Here is a 16,682-nt window from a genome sequence, read left to right on the forward strand (position 1 = left end):
CAAAATAAACTATTCAAATCATGTTTTTCACCTTACTATTGGTTCATGCCATGGTTACTATGGACAAAGATAATCCTGGCTACACTATCTACAATGTGAGACAGTGTTCATGCACATTTTCCACACAATTTCTATAATTTCAAATCCATTAAAACTATAAAAGGGTGAGAGAAACAATTTAACACTGTCACCAATGCAAGGCTTGTAAATCTCAGTAAAAATCCTTGGCTGCCTGAGATTAACCAATCTTATACTCTTTACAGTGTCAGGTTTGTTATGTCTTACAACCAAATGAATCAAGTTATCTTTGTGTTTTGTGACAATTTGGAAGATCTAAAAATCCTTTGTAAGGGTTTACGTTTTACAAACTGCCTTTAATGTATGTAATGTCATATACAGTATTAAAAACATATCATAAACAAGAAATGCATTGCTTGTTGAATATAAATTAACAAATAATTCCACATATAATAATTACAATATGTAATAAATATATCAACATTGTATTTTCATGAAAATATTTAAGTAACAATGTTTTTCCTCTTGTTAAATTATCCACTGATGATATTTTACTTGAAGCATTGTTCTAAATTAAAAGTTAGTTTAGGACAAATCAGGTTAAAACTAGAAATCCACTTCATTCTGCATTAAAACTACCGGATACAAACGACAAAATATTTTCAATAGAAAAGTCTGTCATTTATATTATACTGTACTTTTGTTTAGCAGATAAAACTCATGAATAAACTTCATCTGAATGTTTATCAAGCTTTCAACAAAATGTCATTGCAGGGTTTGCCCATACTTTCTGATTTTCATTATACCAAACGATAAAGTCTGTATTGGTTGCCAAGAGCATACACACAGTGACTAGAAATGCACTTGTCGGGCATCTGAAGGTGATTGTTCCACAGGACAGTAAGGACATTTCACCCTAAAATGTATTGATAAATATATTACTTCCTCTTTAGTTGAACACAATCTTTCTCTTGGGTTGTATTTAAATATTTACACATTCATACTAATCAATTGAAAAATAATAATATTTCTGTGTTCCTTGTAAAAAATTAAGTTTTTTTCCTTTTCTTACATTCAGATACATCTTCTACAATTTTAGATATTGTTCACTATGTTTGTTTTTTTTAATACGGGGCATAGTTATATGATGTCATATAGGAAAAGCTGTTAAAAGGGAAGTAAGCAATGATCTGTTATTTCAAAGTGTTTGTCTTTTTACTGATAAAAAAAACCAGATTATTAAAGTTGAATAACTAAAAATATCATTGAGAATGTATTTACTTAGAAACACATGTAAACCAAGTAACATTATGTATCATTCAGGATATTTTTACTAAGATCCAAAGGAAATTAACTGCCAGAACCTATCAGTCAGGATGTACTTACACAGAACCTTTGGAAAGTAACAGAACAGGAGCTATCATAAGGTTGTACTTACTTAGAACCAATGGAAATTCACAAACAGAACCTATCACTTAGTATGTACTGACACAGAACCACTGAAGTCACAGAACATGATCTATAATAAGATTGTACTTACTTAGAACCACTGGAGAGTTTGGTTAAAGCATCTTTTGATATCACATGACCACATATTAGTCTCATTGGCGGATTGGTATCTGTACTCTGTTGACGTAGAATTGGACAGGCAAATACGGAATGGTATCGGAAATCAGTTCCCAATTCTATCTCAACCTATCAATACAATATATATCAAGCTATTCTTAAGATAAACATGAAAAGAACAGTTTAATTTTCTCAAAGAATATATATGCATTGTAACAATTTGTACATACACAAAAATACTATTATAAAAAATAATCTGAATCAAGTACTTAATTCCTTTTAAATTTGTGATTTGTATAAAAAAATATTTTCTCTTTTTTCTCTTGTTTCCTTTTCTTTTATCAAAGCAATATAAAAACTATAAATAACTTCAAATTCAATAAAATATAAACAAAATGTGTGGTATGTGGTATTATTTCCTTCATTTTTTTACCCATAAAATAGGATTGCAAATTGATTTATGACACTCTTTATTGACTTTGATAAAACTCTGCACAAGTAAATAAAGATAACTTTACTGCATGTGTTATTGCATAGTAAGAGAGATAACATTGATTTACTACACAGTCAAATTAACAACCATATAGAACATTTTTGGCTTTTTTTATGTTTTCAGATACATTTTTAAAATCTTTAAATCTACAAACCGGCAGTTCATCTTTATTACTCCATACTCCTGACACTTGTCTTTGCTGCATCACTTGTTTTATATTCAGTAATGGTGGCAGAGCAATACAACCTGCTTTAATGCTGAAATATAGCAAATTAATCATAACATAACCTACTTTAATGCTGAAATATAATAATGTATTTACTGCAGCAACATAGAGCTGTGACACTAACTTCTCATTCCTTTTCACACTGTATTTAGAACACATACTTATAAATGCAATGTCAGAAAGCCTTCTCTGGGTGATATCCTTTCCTCGATTAAACCTCTATAGAACTTTTGGAGTTAAAATCATCATAGTTGAAAGACTTTTACAGACACCTGAATTACTCCATTGATTTTGATAGCTTGTTGAGGGAATATTTATAAATATAAACCCTAAACATTGTGCAGGTGTTAAGTGGTAGTTGAGGTGTGTGCTTAACTGCTAAAAAGTAATAGACACTAAAAATATCCAAAGACTTCTAGAATTAAGACAAAGGATACAGATTCTTTTTCTTATTACTGGGGATTCATTATTATTCGTTGGGATACCAATTTTCATGGGTTTCGTGGGTACAGTTGAACCATGAATTCAAATGTTAACAAATAACATATTAATATGGCCGGGTTGTTGTCTCTTTGACACATTCTCAATTGTAAAAATAGGCTTTGTATACAGAGATTAGCAAAACCATGAAATCAAACATCCATGAATATGTAAGTTCTGAACAATCCCAAAAAATTGATACCCATAAAAATAAATGAATCCACAGTATTGTTTTTTTATGATGATTACTCATAAGATCCCTTTTCATAAAAGGGTAGTGGAATATCTATAATTTCACAACAAAATCAAGATTATTAATAAGATGATATACCACCATACCCACAGAAGTCCTTGGTTGTAAACCAACAGGGATTTTAAACAACTTCTAGAGTTTTGGCAATCTTACCTGACACTTAATGGACTCTCCATGGACATGCCCATCAAGGTACATGCATCTCTTGTAAAAATATCACAGATTTCATCCCAGTATATGGTAGAGAGAAGATGTCTATACGATGAATTCTGTATTCCATGTCTTAGAAATAACAAACTTCCCATCAATATCTGTATATCTGTAATATAAGTGGTCAAGGATTGAAAATCTCAACTATTTACTAGTAAGTGTATGGCCAACAATTGGCTAGAGCAAGAACTTATGTGAAATTCTAAAGCAAATTGTTCTAAAAGAAATACAGTAATGGGATGGGTTCATGAAAAGTTAAAAGTATGCATTCAAAATTGTAGAAATTTAATTAAACTCTAGACCTATTCTTATTAACATGTTAAACAATGTTGAGCTACACTGCCAACTAGAAAAACTTATATGCTGGCCTGAAGGACAGACATACAAATATACAGACAGACAGAGGGAGTACAAACCTAAGGTCCCTTCTAATTCTTCGGTTAGGAACTAATAAAAGCAGGTTTGTGTAAATAATTTTCAGTTCGTTTTAAAATATATCTATTAATTACTATGAAGTTCATGTGAATACCTCTAGCATGCTGATCTGCAAACTTCTCAAAATTTTTAGAATAATAAAGTGCAGCTAGTTGTGCTGAAGGTCCTTCTTTTATCAAGTTTATAAACTTTAATCTGTGCAGCTTAAATTCCAATGAACTGTTCATTTCCCTCAATTTAACTGCATGTGTATGTGCCCAACTGAAATACAAAAGTTAATATATTAAGCATAAAAATTTAAACAATTCTGCTTGTTTCATTCTTTTTCTTCATATTAATCTTTTTTCAATAAAAAGAGAAAACATATAAGTGGAGATAACTCTAACTTTTTCATTAGGTTTTTTCTTCTGCTTTCTGAAATCATTTCAATTGGAATCTTTTCATTAAAGTTTTTCTTTATTTTCCTTTCTTTTAGTTCACACTAAACCGTTACAAATGTATAACTGACTTAGCTGTTGCCACAACAAATATATTTTTACTTTGCTTATTTCAACTATTTTGTTAAATTCAGATATTCCATATATTAACTATATATAACTTTGAAATACTTATAGCTCAGTTATTCCAAAATCATATGTCTATTTATTCCAAAATTATATGTAGATTGTACTTTTTATATAAACTATTGAATTTCTCTGATCAAAATTTTTTCCCCATACATTCTGGAATGTTTTATTCAAACTGACTAGACTTACCATAGTGCTGGATCAAGATCATTCATTCTTAAGGCACCAAGTATTCTGTGTAATTCCATAAATGGTTCTTTCTTATCTTCAGCAATGGCAAGGTCTGCATCCTATTAATAAATAAAATAAAATAAATAAATAATAATCTATCTTATTATTGTGTCACATATTGATTGACCTACATATTATACAATAATATTAAAACATACATAGAACAATCAATACCCAGGCTTATCATTTGGCTTATGAGACACATTGCACAAAATATATATACATGTTCTTAAAAATCCAACGACACTTTGAAATACTATATTTTTAAAACTTATAACTATGATTTGAGAGTAATTTCAACATGATGAATAAAACTTAAGTGAAAAAATAAGACTCAAGATACAAGATACACCTACAGAATGGAATTCAAAGTCGAAATATCTTTAATAAGTTAGAGAAACTCTTTCTTTTATGTATGATTTAAGAGAAATTGACAACTCTTCAGTAAGGGTACTAAATTTGCACCTATTTTGACACTTTAGTCACCTTCCTGTGATTTAGAAACTGACAAGCCTTTCAATTTTCATTTTGTATCCTTATTTCCCATTTTCTTCCACAATCTAATTTTAAATCCATACTGAATTGAACTAAACCTTGTAATCAATCGATCAATGTTTTTCTAAAGAAGAATACCTAAACTGCACCCATACTTAACTAGCTAATAAAATTGAGCTTTTCGTTTGTTTTTTTTCCTACACAATTTTTTTCCTATTTTATAACAGTATATGCATATGTGTTTTATATGAAATGGATGTCTGCAACATATTTTAATTTCTCATTTTTCACTGTTACGCTGGACAAAAACCTTAGTTTTATAAAGGTTTGTGTACTGAATGATAAAAAGGAGTGATTTACACATTCATCGAGGTTTACTGGACTTGACTCTTTTGACTTAAAAGCCTCAAATATTTCAATTCTTCATTCTTATAATATATTTTTTTAGACTATTGTTTCTTATAAATTATATTTTTTAGACAATTGTAGCATTGCATGTATAAACATACTATTGTTCATTAATCTGTATTTTCCTAAATGATGTCATTTTTTGCAGTGTAAGTTAATATTTTTTAGACATAATTTCTTTATCTTTAGCAATGAAACTGTAAAATAAGTGTACAGATGTTATCAGTTGTCATCACCTAAACTAGAGCTTTTAAAATGTAAAATATTAGAATTGAAAAAGAATTAAGGTGGTGACAACTATCAAAATCTACTCACTCAAGGATAACATATCAATAAATACCTCAACAATAGAGTCAGCCACATCTAGCATTCCTTGCCTCATGAAATGTTCACATACAACTTCATTTAATAACATAGCTTTCTCTTGACCATCAAATGCTCTATCAACTATGACTGATGAGAAGTCATTTACAAAGTTCTGAAATTAAAGGGAATACTTATAAACTTGATACAATGTAATAAAGTGTACATATTACTTAAATGATTGTCTAATGTGACTTTATCTGTATGTAATTGAACATTTTAGAAATTAAATGAAGAAGGTGTACATGGGACAAAGACGATGCCCAGGCTTGCATATAACGTAATAAAGAGGCATGACTCTGTAACAGTAAAAGTAATGCAGCCAAATTTGAAATTGATCTAGGTTTAGTGATCATTAGCATTGTGTACAATTTTCATAATACATTGTATTAGGTTGAGGGAAACTATGTCATTAAAGATGTACACTTTACAGAGTTCACAATTTTTTTTTCCCTGGTGGTCCTTGAAGAAAATCTGCTGGTCTTCACTTTTAACCCTATTGAAAAATACAAAAATTGTGCCAGTCCTATGCAAAATTTTGGTGGTAAAATCCTGAGGACCACCACTTTTCGCGAACTCTGACACTTTGTCTATAACACATTTATAAAATACCCTGTCCACAGATTTTCCAACTTTTGAGACAGTACTGTGAAGATCTTTGTGCTCCTGGCCATATCTTGACACAGCTTCTTTTAGTCTTCTTAAAGTCTGGATAAGAATCAATGATTGTGTGGCTGTCAACTCATGGTCTTCAGGTCCTTTCAAAATTAACAAAAGGGTCATTTCAAAATGCATACAATAATACGTTTTTGCAAGTTACAATAAATCTTTGTTTAATAATTTCTAATTTAGTGATCTTAGGTCCCTTTTGAATGAGATAAAGGGGTCACTTTAAATATCCAAAAGGTAATGTACTGGATTTATTTGATGTTCAATATTTTTAAATATACACATGGATATAGTATAAGCCTTTTAGTACATTGTACACTTTAAAAAAAAAAACAAAAATCAAAGAGCAGATTGCTCTGAAGGATATGATTGCCATTGTTTTCATTGACACATGTATACATGTAGCTGGATAATATTATTTTCAAAACTAATTCAAGACAAATGCACATGTAAAATGTAATTTATGTAATCTAAATAGTTACAAAATAGCCAATCCCAGATACAAGTGTATGAACAATGTACATGTACTTAGGCCTATTGTGTTTTATTTTTGTACTATCAATTCCAAGTTTACACAGCAATCACGTGAGAAGGTATTTCACTTCGTATCTTTATAATATTATCACCTATTTTCCTACATTGATTCTAGGAGGAACCCCATTCCTAACTCTTTAAATATTTCATTTCCTTTGGGTCAGTGGTCATGACTCCTTTCCGTACACATCCCTCGGTTTAAATTGCGATCATTTTTAATATAATACGACGTTTATCAACAGAAAGAGTTAATTTGTATCGTATATTGGTCTCTCAGAATTGACGGAATTTACTTCCGGAAGGGAGACAACTTAAAACGATAAACTACATTTATTTTAATTTAAATGATGCAGATGATTTAAAGTTATGCAACAACAATAACCCTCAATAGCAGACATACATAGAAAAGATCCCATGAGTTAATCAATTGAGTGGGGAATCCAAAGCAATCATTCAATCTAATACCCCTTAAAGTCAGGAAAACTATACGCATGCGCACAATTACCCAAACAAACCCTGGAGCAAGAACGTGTATTAAATGTTAATTAAACGACCTAGATGGTTCTCTATTTCTTTATTGAAGTACACTATCAAATATCAGTTTCATAACGGTGACATATAAGAAAAACTCCATTTCAGTTCTTATATGACAGAAATAGATTGATTGGAATTCAGAGAACTCTCGCATTTTTAACAAAACTGGGGAATTCCCTCTGACGTGTTTCTAAATTTATAAAAACACTAAATATAAATACTGCTCAAATCTGATTTTCTGTGTTGTTAAAAACAGGCATATAAGTCAAGGGAAATATCAAACATGAAGATTATGAAAAGAACATAATAGGAAAGTTGTTTAAGTTCAATCCCTTTGCTTGTTTCTACCTTTTAAAGCAAGACAATCATACGAATCTAAGATGTTCCTTAGTGTTTGGAATAAAACGGTTGCCGTGAGGGCATAGACCTGAGCCACTGGTATAAGTCTACAGATTGCTTAAAAGCAATCGTATCCCAAAAAAACCACCTTAAACAAGATACATCACCTATATATTATAGTTGTTTACTTCTATGTCATTTGGATAGATTTCTCATTGGCAATCATACCACATCATCTTATATTCATATTGTTTCACTCAATGATTAAGTTTCTTGATACTAGAAATTAAATTGCATGATGTATATAAACACCTTTAAATTGAGGAAATTATATTGCTATTTGTCTGCAATAACTGGACATCAAAAGAACCCATAAATTTTGTCTTCAGATTTTTCACAAGAGAAAATGTTTGATGCCACAAAGGAAAAGTGGCTGTTGGACTACTTTGTAGTTTGTGTGATGTTATTGTTAGCTAACTTCTTACTTTGATAATAATTCTTTAAAAGCAATAATTATTAAACAATTAAGCTTTATTTAGAGTCGGCAAAGTATACAAACACAGACAAAATAAGCTACAATTATGCATTCAACAGACAAAAACTCAAGCACACCTTCATTCAGTTCTTTTTGAATGCTCTGGATGGAGTTCGTCAGTTCATCTAAGTTATTCGCATAATGTTGGTTTAAACCTGTAAATTTTTCAAGAACTTTGTTGACTTCTTTTTCAACAGCTTGGCATGCATCCATACTGTCAATTATCAAACACAAGTTAAAAGAAAAATACCAATCAAAAATATGTTCCTTTCTTTGTTGTCATTTTTTCGTCACCGGAAATAAGAAATGAAGGTCAAGGTGAATAAAAATCTAACTAGACACCAACATCAATTGTTTTAATATTAAACAAGAACGGACTGTCTGTTATTTACAAAACTTTTCCTAGAGCTGATGTCGAAAATAAGTAATTAAACTTATTGTGGCAAGTAGCTACAAATATATGTTAGGAATCGTATTATAAACTAGAGGCTCTCAAGAGCCTGTATCGCTCACCTGATTCTACTTGGGTTTTTGAAATCATATGAAAAAATATAAAATTTGGCTAAAAGTGACAACACAACCTCATTGATAAGGAAAGGAACATGTTTAATTTCATTCAAAAGTCCCCCACTGGCGGCCATCTTGGATGGCGGATCGGCTACAAAGTAACAACACTTGGTCAGCACCTCATAAGGAACATTCATGCCATGTTTGGTTTTATTCCATTCAGTGGTTCTCTAAAAGAAGTCATTTGTATACATTTCCCATAGGGTCCTATGTTAAACTAAGTCCCCTGCTGGCGGCCATCTTGGATGATGGATCTGCTACAAAGTAACAACACTTGGTCAGCACCTCATAAGGAACATTCATGCAATGTTTAGTTTTATTCCATTCAGTGGTTCTCTAAAAGAAGTCATTTGTATGCATTTCCAATAGGGTCCTATGTTAAACTAAGTCCCTGCTGGCGGCCATCTTGGATAATGGATCGGCTACAAAGTAACAACACTTGGTCAGCACCACATTAGGAACATTCATGCCATGTTTGATTTCATTCCATTCAGTGGTTCTCTAAAAGAAGTCATTTGTATGCATTTCCCATAGGGTCCTATGTTAAACTAAGTCCCATGCTGGCGGCCATCTTGGATGATGGATGGGCTACAAAGAAACAACACATAGTCAGCACGGCATAAGGAACATTCATGCAATGTTTGGTTTCATTCCATTCAGTTGTTCTCTAAAAGAAGTCATTTGTATGCATTTCCCATAGGGTCCTATGTTAAACTAAGTCCCCCGCTGGCGGCCATCTTGGATGATGGATCGGCTACAAAGTAACAACACTTGGTCAGCACCCCATAAGGAACATTCATGCTATGTTTGGTTTTATTCCATTCAGTGGTTCTCTAAAAGAAGTCATTTGTATGCATTTCCCATAGGGTCCTATGTTAAACTAAGTTCCCGGCTGGCGGCCATCTTGGATGATCGATCGGCAACAAAGTAACAACACTTGGTCAGCACCTCATAAGGAACATTCATGCCATGTTTGGTTTCATTCCATTCAGTGGTTCTCTAGAGGAAGTCATTTGTATGCATTTCCCATAGGGTCCTATGTTAAACTAAGTCCCCCGCTGGCGGCCATCTTGGATGATGGATCGGCAACAAAGTAACAACACTTGGTCAGCACCTCATAAGGAACATTTATGCCATGTTTGGTTTCATTCAATTCAGTGGTTCTCTAAAAGAAGTCATTTGTATGCATTTCCCATAGGGTCCTATGTTAAACTAAGTCCCCTGCTGGCGGCCATCTTGGATGATGGATCGGCTACAAAGTAACAACACTTGGTCAGCACCCCATAAAGAACATTCATGCTATGTTTGGTTTTATTCCATTCAGTGGTTCTCTAAAAGAAGTCATTTGTATGCATTTCCCATAGGGTCCTATGTTAAACTAAGTCCCCGGCTAGCAGCCATCTTGGATGATGGATCGGCAACAAAGTAACAACACTTGGTCAGTACCTCATAAGGAACATTCATGCCATGTTTGGTTTCATTCCATTCAGTGGTTCTTTAAAAGAAGTCATTTGTATGCATTTCCCATAGGGTCCTATGTTAAACTAAGTCCCCCGCTGGCGGCCATCTTGGATGATGGATCGGCTACAAAGTAACAACACTTGGTCAGCACCTCATAAGGAACATTCATGCCATGTTTGGTTCCATTCCATTCAGTGGTTCTCTAGAAGAAGTTCAAAATGTAAATTGTTAACGACGACGACGACGACGGACGACGACGGACGACGACGACGACGGACGACGACGGACGACGACGACGGACGACGGACGCCAAGTGGTGAGAAAAGCTCACTTGGCCCTTCGGGCCAGGTGAGCTAAAAAGTGGTTCTATAAAAAATTTCAAATGGAAAAGCCCACACCGGACCACAGGGTCATAAAATGTTAATTGTAATTTCAATCTATGTATGTCTAATATAGGAGAATAAAAAGAAATTTTGCACTCTACTTTATTTGTTAATTTCTTAGGAAAAAAATCCACTTCAATGCAAGAAAATGTTGAATTCAAAAGAACTACAATACCACCGAGAAGGTGATATAGCTGTGACAGAAGTCCAGCTAAATTAATGAAACAAAGTTTTTACGCCACAGCCTACAGATCTTATCATGAACTATCTGTTGACTCTGGTATACTTTCAGATCAATAGAACAAAGGAAACACAAGTAACTCCAATTTATATTAAAACAATCCTTTAAAGGGGTACTAGCTGTCAAATTCATGTTTACCGATTGACTTAAATTCTCCGTACAATGTATTTGATTTATAACAATGTAAAACATTTTATACACATTATGACAAGTCTTAAGATAACAAAATACCGGGGATGGCATCGACTATAATGTATCTAATCAGAAATTGACAAATGTATCATTTTTTTTTTCTCAAGAATACATAAAAAGATAAAAAAAAAATAAATGCTTCCGATTTTCACAAATATGATAGATTGTATTAAAAAAACAAAACGTGTCCCTTACTGGTCTGATTTTGTTATTACTAAAGCATGTGATAAAATTTTGTATTTTTGAGGGTCTCTTAAATTTTGTCCCAAGGGATAATTTCCCTCCTGTTACCACTGGTTTTTTCACCTGGGGAAACGTGTTAAAAGACCGAGATTTTATTTCTTGTAATGTAATGAGGATAGCATCATTTCCTGATTGTATGACTCCTTATGTATTGATGAATGGCAACCAGTTTGAAAAATCCGAACTCCCCAAAGATCAGAATTTAGAGACAAACAATTTGGTTGTTCTCTCCTGTTACAGCTTTTTTGTACCTTCTGTGAATATTTCTTTGTCAACACTTTTACGGTAAATGTGTTTCAGTTATAGTATCTTATTAATACAGATGGAAGTAAACTTCTACACAATTCGAATAAACAGACAAAAGTGCTTTGTAGTTCCTTTCTGTTACGTTCTGTCATGTTACCTGATAGAAAGTAACCGAGCATAACCATAGTCAGTAACAGGAAGGATGTTTAAAGACAATTTCACTGATGAACCGCAAAGTTAAGTACTATATATACCATGGTTCTTCGTGACGAGTTAACATATTTAAACAAACGAATCCGTAGGATGAGTTTGTTTGAATATGTTAATGAGTATGACACATGGTATATAACATTTGTAATATAAATAAAATGATTGACAGCTTGAAAACCTTGAGATAATATTGGAAATTAATCACGTTACAGTTTTATCCAATGAAATGGAAGCTCGCGCAAGTCACTTTTGCGCCTCGTGTATAATATTCTGTGCATTTCTTTAAATAGAGCCCAAGAATTTGCAGAAAGTAAATAAAATGTGGGATTTTCCCGATTTTTTAGATTTGCGACCTGTGTATGATCGTATGAGTCATCAGAGAGTAAACAAAAATGTCGGATTCCAGCGACAAGGATTAAATGATTATTCTAATGACCGTTATAATTTTGTTGTTTTTTTTTTGGTTTTCGTGGTATCATACAAATTAATAATAATTTAAAGGTTGTTCGCTGCTCTTCTTCCGTAATTTTATTAATTCGATTACATGTATTAGATTATTTATTAAAACACAATTTTAATGAAAACTAAACAAGTGTATCCATAGATGTAATACGGGTATTACATCCATGGTGTACCCTTTTTGATCGCAAAACGAATCCTGTATTTTTGTAGCCGATATTTATTCCTTTTTCTATAGTTACCCCCATTTTTTGAATCGAGATTTAATCGAATTTTCGTAAAGGAAATGATACTAAATTGTAGTATTGCATTGTATTTGCTTCAGAACTGAAAGAAGAAACTTTTAGTATTTTTTTCCAAAATTAAGGAAACTCGTAACAATCCTATATAGTTTTAAAAAGGTTTCTTAAGATGTGGTACACATGATTTATTGCTTTTTGTTATAAAATGAAAACAAATGAAGATCTTGACCTTTTACGTTTTTCAATTGTCAATATTTCAGAGGCGGATACCTTTCAAAAGAAAGGATGGAGCTTCAGCAATGGAATAACACGAAAATTAATATACTGTACCATAGCTCAGCCCCGCCTTCTTTCCTTTTGATTCTAGTTGAGTTGCATATTTAATTAGTAAAATATGGTATAACATCAAATTGCAGATAATATACCATGGTTTTCCCTCAAAACAATTTTTAAGCAAATTATTTCGTAAAAACATCAAAGGAAAAAATCCAATTTATGTTACAATCTACTATATGCCAACCATTTTATTTAATATAAGTTATGATCATCATATATTAAATAAATCTCAACATAATGAACAGTATATTGAATGAAGAGATATGTTTTTTACTTTTAATAACAGCAAAACATGGTAACAGAAAGGAATTTATTTTAGAATTTTTCATTACCTAGGCAGATTTTTCATGTTGCAAATACAGTTTCAAAACCGGATAACTGACAGTCTTGGCTGTTATCTTCCAATTGTGACCAATCTGAAATTATGCATGTTTCTAAAACTATGAAATAAAGCAATTGTTTTGAAAAAAGCCTTCCTGTTACCAACTCTTGTCCTGTTACTCACGATTTTTTCAAGTTACCGACATATCGGACTATATCTTAGTATATTTCATAACCTTATGTATTGCAAATGCTAGAATACATAATTGGCATTTGATAAACTATTGCAGGATATACCAATAAACCACAAATAGTATCTTAAACTTTTCCCTTATTCCCATTAAAAACTTTTTAAAATTGATTCACTTTGGTAACAGGAAAGAACAGGAACTTTTTGTACCATTTTTAAAATTTCCATTGTTACCACATTTAACAATTGTTTGAATTACAGACTACGGTTCCTAGATCCTCAATGTGTGTTCTTCGATTTGTGCTATTAAAATACCGGTTCTAAAGACATTTTTTTTTTTGGTTTTTCCTATTGCCAAAAAATAGACATTTTCATGTATTGTATCATTTAAAGTCGGGTTGCATATATACATAATAACAAGGAACATTATCTCGTAAGGGCTATTCAACCGACTGATATTAATAAACCAAACATACATCTAATAACATCAGATACATATAGAACCCAAACATACATAAAAAAAAATTAAGCAAAGCAAGATATGATATCAAAACAAATGTCAAATATCAGCACATAATAGCATACAGTATTTATATCCGAGTAGCACATGCAAAATTAAACGCTACAAGCACTAGCACAAGTAAGAGACTGTATGCGGCTAAAGCACAGGTTATGCATAAGCAAAATAAATAAATAGAAAAAAAAATAACTGCAAACCAGATGCTCCGCAGGGCGTAGCTTTATACGACCGCAGAGGTTGAACCCTGAACAGTTGGGGCAAGTATGGACACAACATTCAAGCTGGATTCAGCTCTAAATTTGGATTGTGATTAAATAGTTGACACAGCATAGGTTTCTGACACAGAATGAATGTGTTCTAATGAACTTAAAATTTTTGTTTTCTCTTAGAGCAATTCACTATGCTGTTGAATATTAATCCTCTCAAAAAAATGTTTGAAGAAATTTTCTTTTTTATTTATGAAATTTCAATGAGAAAAATTGAACCCAATTTTTTTAATCACATCCCCCTTTCCCTTATTCCAAAACTAATCTCAATTAAAATTTCTAATGGAGTTTGCAACAATAACTACTCATCTAAATACATCATAAAATATTAAGATGTAAAAAAACTGCTTGTTATCACTGAATGGTAAAGATTATTTTAATTTATCAGTTGGTAGTAAAAAGTGAATATACATTGTATATTGTATATAACAAAGATTTAAGTTGATTCTGGACAAAGAAAGATAACTCCAATTAAAAAAAAAATCTTGCTATTGCACAATATTTTGCAATTAGATATTTCTTGCTTACTATTCTGGACAAAGAAAGATAACTCTAATTAAAAAAAATTTGCTGTTTCACAATATTGTGCAATTAGATATTTCTTGCCATTGCGCAATACTGTGCAATTGAAAAGACTTGCTATTGCACAATACTTAATATAATAATTTTAGATCCTGATTTGGACCAACTTGAAAACTGGGCCCATAATAAAAAATCTAAGTACATTTTTGGATTCAGCATATCAAAGAACCCCAAGATTTCAATTTTTGTTAAAATCAGACTAAGTTTAATTTTGGACCCTTTGGACTTTAGTGTAGACCAATTTGAAAACAGGACCAAAAATGAAGAATCTACATACACAGTTAGATTTGGTATATCAAAGAACCCCATTTATTCAATTTTTGATGAAATCAAACATTGATGAAATCAAACAAAGTTTAATTTTGGACCCCGATTTGGACCAACTTGAAAACTGGGCCAATAATCAAGAATCTTAGTACATTTTTAGATTCAGCATATCAAAGAACCTAACTGATTCATTTTTTGTCAAAATCAAACTAAGTTTAATTTTGGACCCTTTGGACCTTAATGTAGACCAATTTGAAAACGGGACCAAAAGTTAAGAATCTACATACACAGTCATGACAGTTAGATTCGGCATATCAAAGAACCCCAATTATTCAATTTGGATGAAATCAAACAAAGTTTAATTTTGGACCCTTTGGGCCCTTATTCTGTTGGGACCAAAACTCCCAAAATCAATACCAACCTTCCTTTTATGGTCATAAACCTTGTGTTTAAATTTCATAGATTTCTATTTACTTATACTAACGTTATGGTGCGAAAACCAAGAAAAATGCTTATTTGGGTCCCTTTTTGGCCCCTAATTCCTAAAATGTTGGGACCAAAACTCCCAAAATCAATACCAACCTTCCTTTTGTGGTCATAAACCTTGTGTTAAAATTTCATAGATTTCCATTCACTTTTACTAAAGTTAGAGTGCGAAAACTAAAAGTATTCGGACGACGACGACGACGACGACAACGTGATAGCAATATACGACGAAAAATTTTTCAAATTTTGCGGTCGTATAAAAATAAAAACATAAAAATTGTGTTGTGTTCATGACTTTTGTAAGTGTGTATTATATTTTGTTATTAAATTGATTTGAAAAGCTCACCACAGCTCATGTTCATGCAGTTTATTGAATATCGAATCTAAATAAAACTTTGAATTGAATTGAAAATTATTAGTTAGAAGTTCTATAACGTCCGTTCTTGGCTATTTTCTATTAGATCATTTTTTGGTGATAAGTTATATATCTGTTGTTATCAACCATCATCACATGACTTAAAATTGATTGATGTATCAGCTGTCCCTTAATTTATTACTGCTGCCGGGAGATTTCTTGCCATTCGTTCAAAATGTCTAAGAGTAGACCCAAAGCTAGTAAGGAAGTCAAAGTAATCGAAGGAAAGGATGAGAAAAATGTTTATGATTATGTTTCTCTCAAAGAACTTCCAAACTTTGCTGAATTAAACCAACAAGTAACCAAGCTTGTAGACAGCAGTAGTTGGTGGGACCGGCATGGAGTGGACTGGATGATTCTATTCCTCAGTTTTGGACTTGTGTTTGTTGCTCTTTTCTTAATGAAATCAAGCAATATACAAACCGTTGCGTTGGGAGTATTTGTCCTTGGATGCTGTCATTCAACTATAGCTATTAAAACTGCACATTTAGTTGAGGGGGGGCAAGGGGTTTAGCTGTTATGCTGTTATGGGGCATTTTAATTCTTTGTTATCTGTTATTCTGAAAATATATTTGCTGTTAGCTGTTATTGTCTTATTCATTGTTAGCTGTTATTGGGCTTTTAGTTTTTTTGTTATCTGTTATTGTGATAATGTATTTGCTGTTAACTGTTATTGAAAATTGGAATGTTAGCATTTTTT

At 32.0% G+C, this 16,682-nt stretch overlaps 1 protein-coding gene across 1 annotated transcript; it reads right to left on the bottom strand.

The window, feature by feature from the left end:
• Nucleotides 1-353: 353 nt before the first annotated feature.
• On the bottom strand, nt 354-8,653 carry LOC143071467 (E3 ubiquitin-protein ligase RMND5A-like). The gene is made up of 9 exons (XM_076245769.1): nt 8,433-8,653; nt 6,357-6,502; nt 5,722-5,859; nt 4,437-4,537; nt 3,776-3,942; nt 3,190-3,355; nt 2,232-2,334; nt 1,559-1,713; nt 354-934 (listed from the first exon to the last, which is right to left on the bottom strand). Exons 1-9 carry the CDS (start codon nt 8,566-8,568, stop codon nt 871-873), a joined length of 1,176 nt encoding a protein of 391 aa, XP_076101884.1. The 5' UTR covers nt 8,569-8,653; the 3' UTR covers nt 354-870.
• Between the last annotated feature and the right edge of the window lie 8,029 nt (nt 8,654-16,682).

The sequence above is a fragment of the Mytilus galloprovincialis genome, chromosome 4 (assembly GCF_965363235.1).
Source record: "Mytilus galloprovincialis chromosome 4, xbMytGall1.hap1.1, whole genome shotgun sequence".
NCBI lineage: Eukaryota > Metazoa > Mollusca > Bivalvia > Mytilida > Mytilidae > Mytilus > Mytilus galloprovincialis.

Bases quoted from the DNA above. Each gene is read 5' to 3' on its own strand.
- LOC143071467 (XM_076245769.1), bottom strand. From the start codon at position 8,568: ATGGATGCATGCCAAGCTGTTGAAAAAGAAGTCAACAAAGTTCTTGAA. The intron at 5,860-6,356 runs GTATTTTATAAA...CTTTAATTTCAG, and splicing joins TTGGAAAATCTGTGGACAGG to AACTTTGTAAATGACTTCTC. The intron at 935-1,558 runs GTAAGTACAATC...AATACATTTTAG, and splicing joins AAACTCTCCAGTGGTTCTAA to GGTGAAATGTCCTTACTGTC.